The sequence below is a fragment of the Trypanosoma equiperdum genome, assembly GCF_001457755.1.
Source record: "Trypanosoma equiperdum strain OVI genome assembly, contig: ctg_893, whole genome shotgun sequence".
Lineage (NCBI taxonomy): Eukaryota > Euglenozoa > Kinetoplastea > Trypanosomatida > Trypanosomatidae > Trypanosoma > Trypanosoma equiperdum.
The window spans coordinates 553-3,113 of record NW_027124857.1 but is presented as its reverse complement, the minus strand read 5'-3'; the positions used below and the strand labels follow the sequence as shown (position 1 = coordinate 3,113).

The 2,561-nt window shown below is 45.8% G+C and overlaps 1 protein-coding gene across 1 annotated transcript; it reads left to right on the top strand.

The window, feature by feature from the left end:
* Positions 1–127: 127 nt before the first annotated feature.
* TEOVI_000430000 (Poly(A)-specific ribonuclease PARN-3) lies at positions 128–1,999 on the top strand (the record flags this gene model as incomplete). The annotated part of the gene is made up of 1 exon (XM_067227085.1): positions 128–1,999. One exon carries the CDS (start codon positions 128–130, stop codon positions 1,997–1,999), a length of 1,872 nt encoding a protein of 623 aa, XP_067083186.1.
* Between the last annotated feature and the right edge of the window lie 562 nt (positions 2,000–2,561).

Here is a 2,561-nt window from a genome sequence, read left to right as displayed (position 1 = left end):
TTTTTTTTTGAAAAAAAAATTACTTTTAGAGTATTTAGTATTAGGTGACGATTGAGTTCAAGAAAGACAAAGGAAACGAGGTGACAAGAGGTGTTGGAAGCAGGAATATCCAAAAGAAAACGCAAATATGAAACTCATTACACGGAACAATTTTGAAGAAGTTTACCCCGAATTTGTGGCTGCTCTTCAGGGTGCCTCATACATTGCCGTTGACATGGAGTTCACGGGCATTGATCGGAGAGCCACAACAAACTTCCTACGACCACCAGAGGAAGCATTCGAAGACAAGATAGCGGCCGCTCGTCACTTTTCTGTAGTTCAGATTGGCTTCAGTATTTTTCGGGGTACTGAACTCCTGTCTCCTCAAAGCGGTCGAGACTCCAGGGGTGCCACCGGTGACCCGTCTGCTTCAAGCGCATACAAGGAAACGATGTTGAAGGAATTGCAGTCCTTCCGTCCGCAGGACAGTGATGTCCAAGGGTTGGTTGAGGTTTTGCAATCTATGGCAAATAAGGGGCGGGTGGATCCTAAGGATATTTCCAAAATGGAGGATTTGCGAAAGAAAATCAGGCAGAGGTGCTCGCAAACCAGCGCAGGCACCATATACGATGAGTTGAGTGCATACGATGCGCTTGATGAAGTGGATAAGGCGATTGATCTTGCTACTCGCTGGGAAAAACGGCTGACCTCCCCCAGGCGTCAGTTATGGGCACGCAGCTACTCCTTTTACTTGCTTCCCGCTGCTTGGTTGGATGATCAAGATCCCGAGTTGGTACTGTCGACGAAAACGATGGAGTTCCTGCGGAGCAATAATATGGATTTAAACATGTGGATCTCCGAGGGGTTGTCCGTCGTTCCATTCGAACCATACGCGAGGGCGCGAAGGGCTGATCGCATTGCAGCTGAGCTATCGGATCCAAAAAAGGAGATGGATGCGAAGTTGGTTGCTCTGAGGCAGTGGATGCAGGGGGTTACGGATTGTGACACACGGGATCACTTGCTCGGCGAGTTTAACGAAATTGAGAATTTTGCTCGCAACGGTGAACTACACGAAAGCTTGGAAGTGTGCTTACCTCACCTCAGCCAATCCCACCTATCTAAATTTAATGCGTTGATGCGGGATTTGGGATTGCGGGTCTCGAAGCGAATCATGAAGAAGTTACCACCGGAGGCTACGACTCATGAAACCATCTTTCGGAACCCGCGGTACTTCGGCACACGTTTGCTCTCCGCTCTCGTAACGGCCACTCGGCAGAGGCGCAAACCTCTCGTCATTCACAATGGTTTATCGGATTTGGCGTTCCTTTGCTGTTTGATGCACAAAGAACCTCCGCAGAACATCGTGGAGTTTAAGCGACTTGTGCGCGAAGTGTTCCCAGTGTTCTACGATACTCGGACGTTAACATGTGCACCTTCTTTGCAAAGCATTATCGGACTCACTGGACCTCTAATGAAGACATATCTCATCCTTAGCGAGCAAAACAAGACGGTAGATATTTATCATGATGCGGCGAATAATTTTTCTACAGATGGTGGACCGAAAGAGCATGATGCAGCCTGGGATGCCTTTATGACAGGCAGTCTCTTTGCTTTCGCGCAGCAAGAGCTTGCGCAGGTGAATGCAGATTACCGCCGCCTGTGCGGCATCACTCCAGTTCATGGTTGCATATTTAGTGTGCACTTTTTGGATGACAATGAAGACTGTCTTGTCCAACCACGCTCGGCAGCAGCTTATTTACTTCACAGAAGTGATAACCGTGGCTTTCATACAGATTCCCTTCGTGACAAATTTGGCACCCTCGTTAAATGCGTTACTTTCATGTATAATGGGGATGACTGCCTCGTCACAATTTCGGATGCTGCGGTGTCAAAAAGAATGTTATCTCAGATTGAGCAGATATTGCATAGCTGGGCACAGGCACAGGGTTATTCTGTAACTGCACTAGATGTGGAGGGTCAGATGAACAGGCATCGGATCAAACATTTGACTGAGAAGTAGCATTAGTGCTTGCGCCAACTCCTATGGAGATGCTCATTTGTACACAATCCTCTCTTTTTTTTCCTCTTCTTCTTCTTTTCCTCACTCCCTTTTCTTTTTGTTTTTTAATTGTACTGTAGCGCGTTGGGAAGTTCAGATAACCCCCCCAAAAAGTACATGTATGAATGTACATAAGTGGAGGCTCCGGTATTGATGTTGTTTCCGTTGGTGTGTTGTTTTCGCATTATATTATTATTACTATTGTTATGGTGCTTCCTTCTCGAATATTCTTTTTTTTTTGTTCTTCACCCACTCGCTTCATATGATATACGCGCGTACAGGAAAAAAAAAAATGTCACAAACACAAATCGCATGTTTATATGTTTACACATATAATACGTCTTGTAGTCAAATAGATGGAGTACATTCCCGCTTTTACACCTCTTCTTTTTCTTTTTCTTTTTCTTCCCTTTTTTCTTCCCTTTCCTTTTCGTGTCTGCGTGTGCGTGTTTTCTTGCAGCCCCTTTTGGCATGACGTTTGGTGATTTTTTTTTCTTTTCTTCCCCGTCCCCCAGCTGTTGTC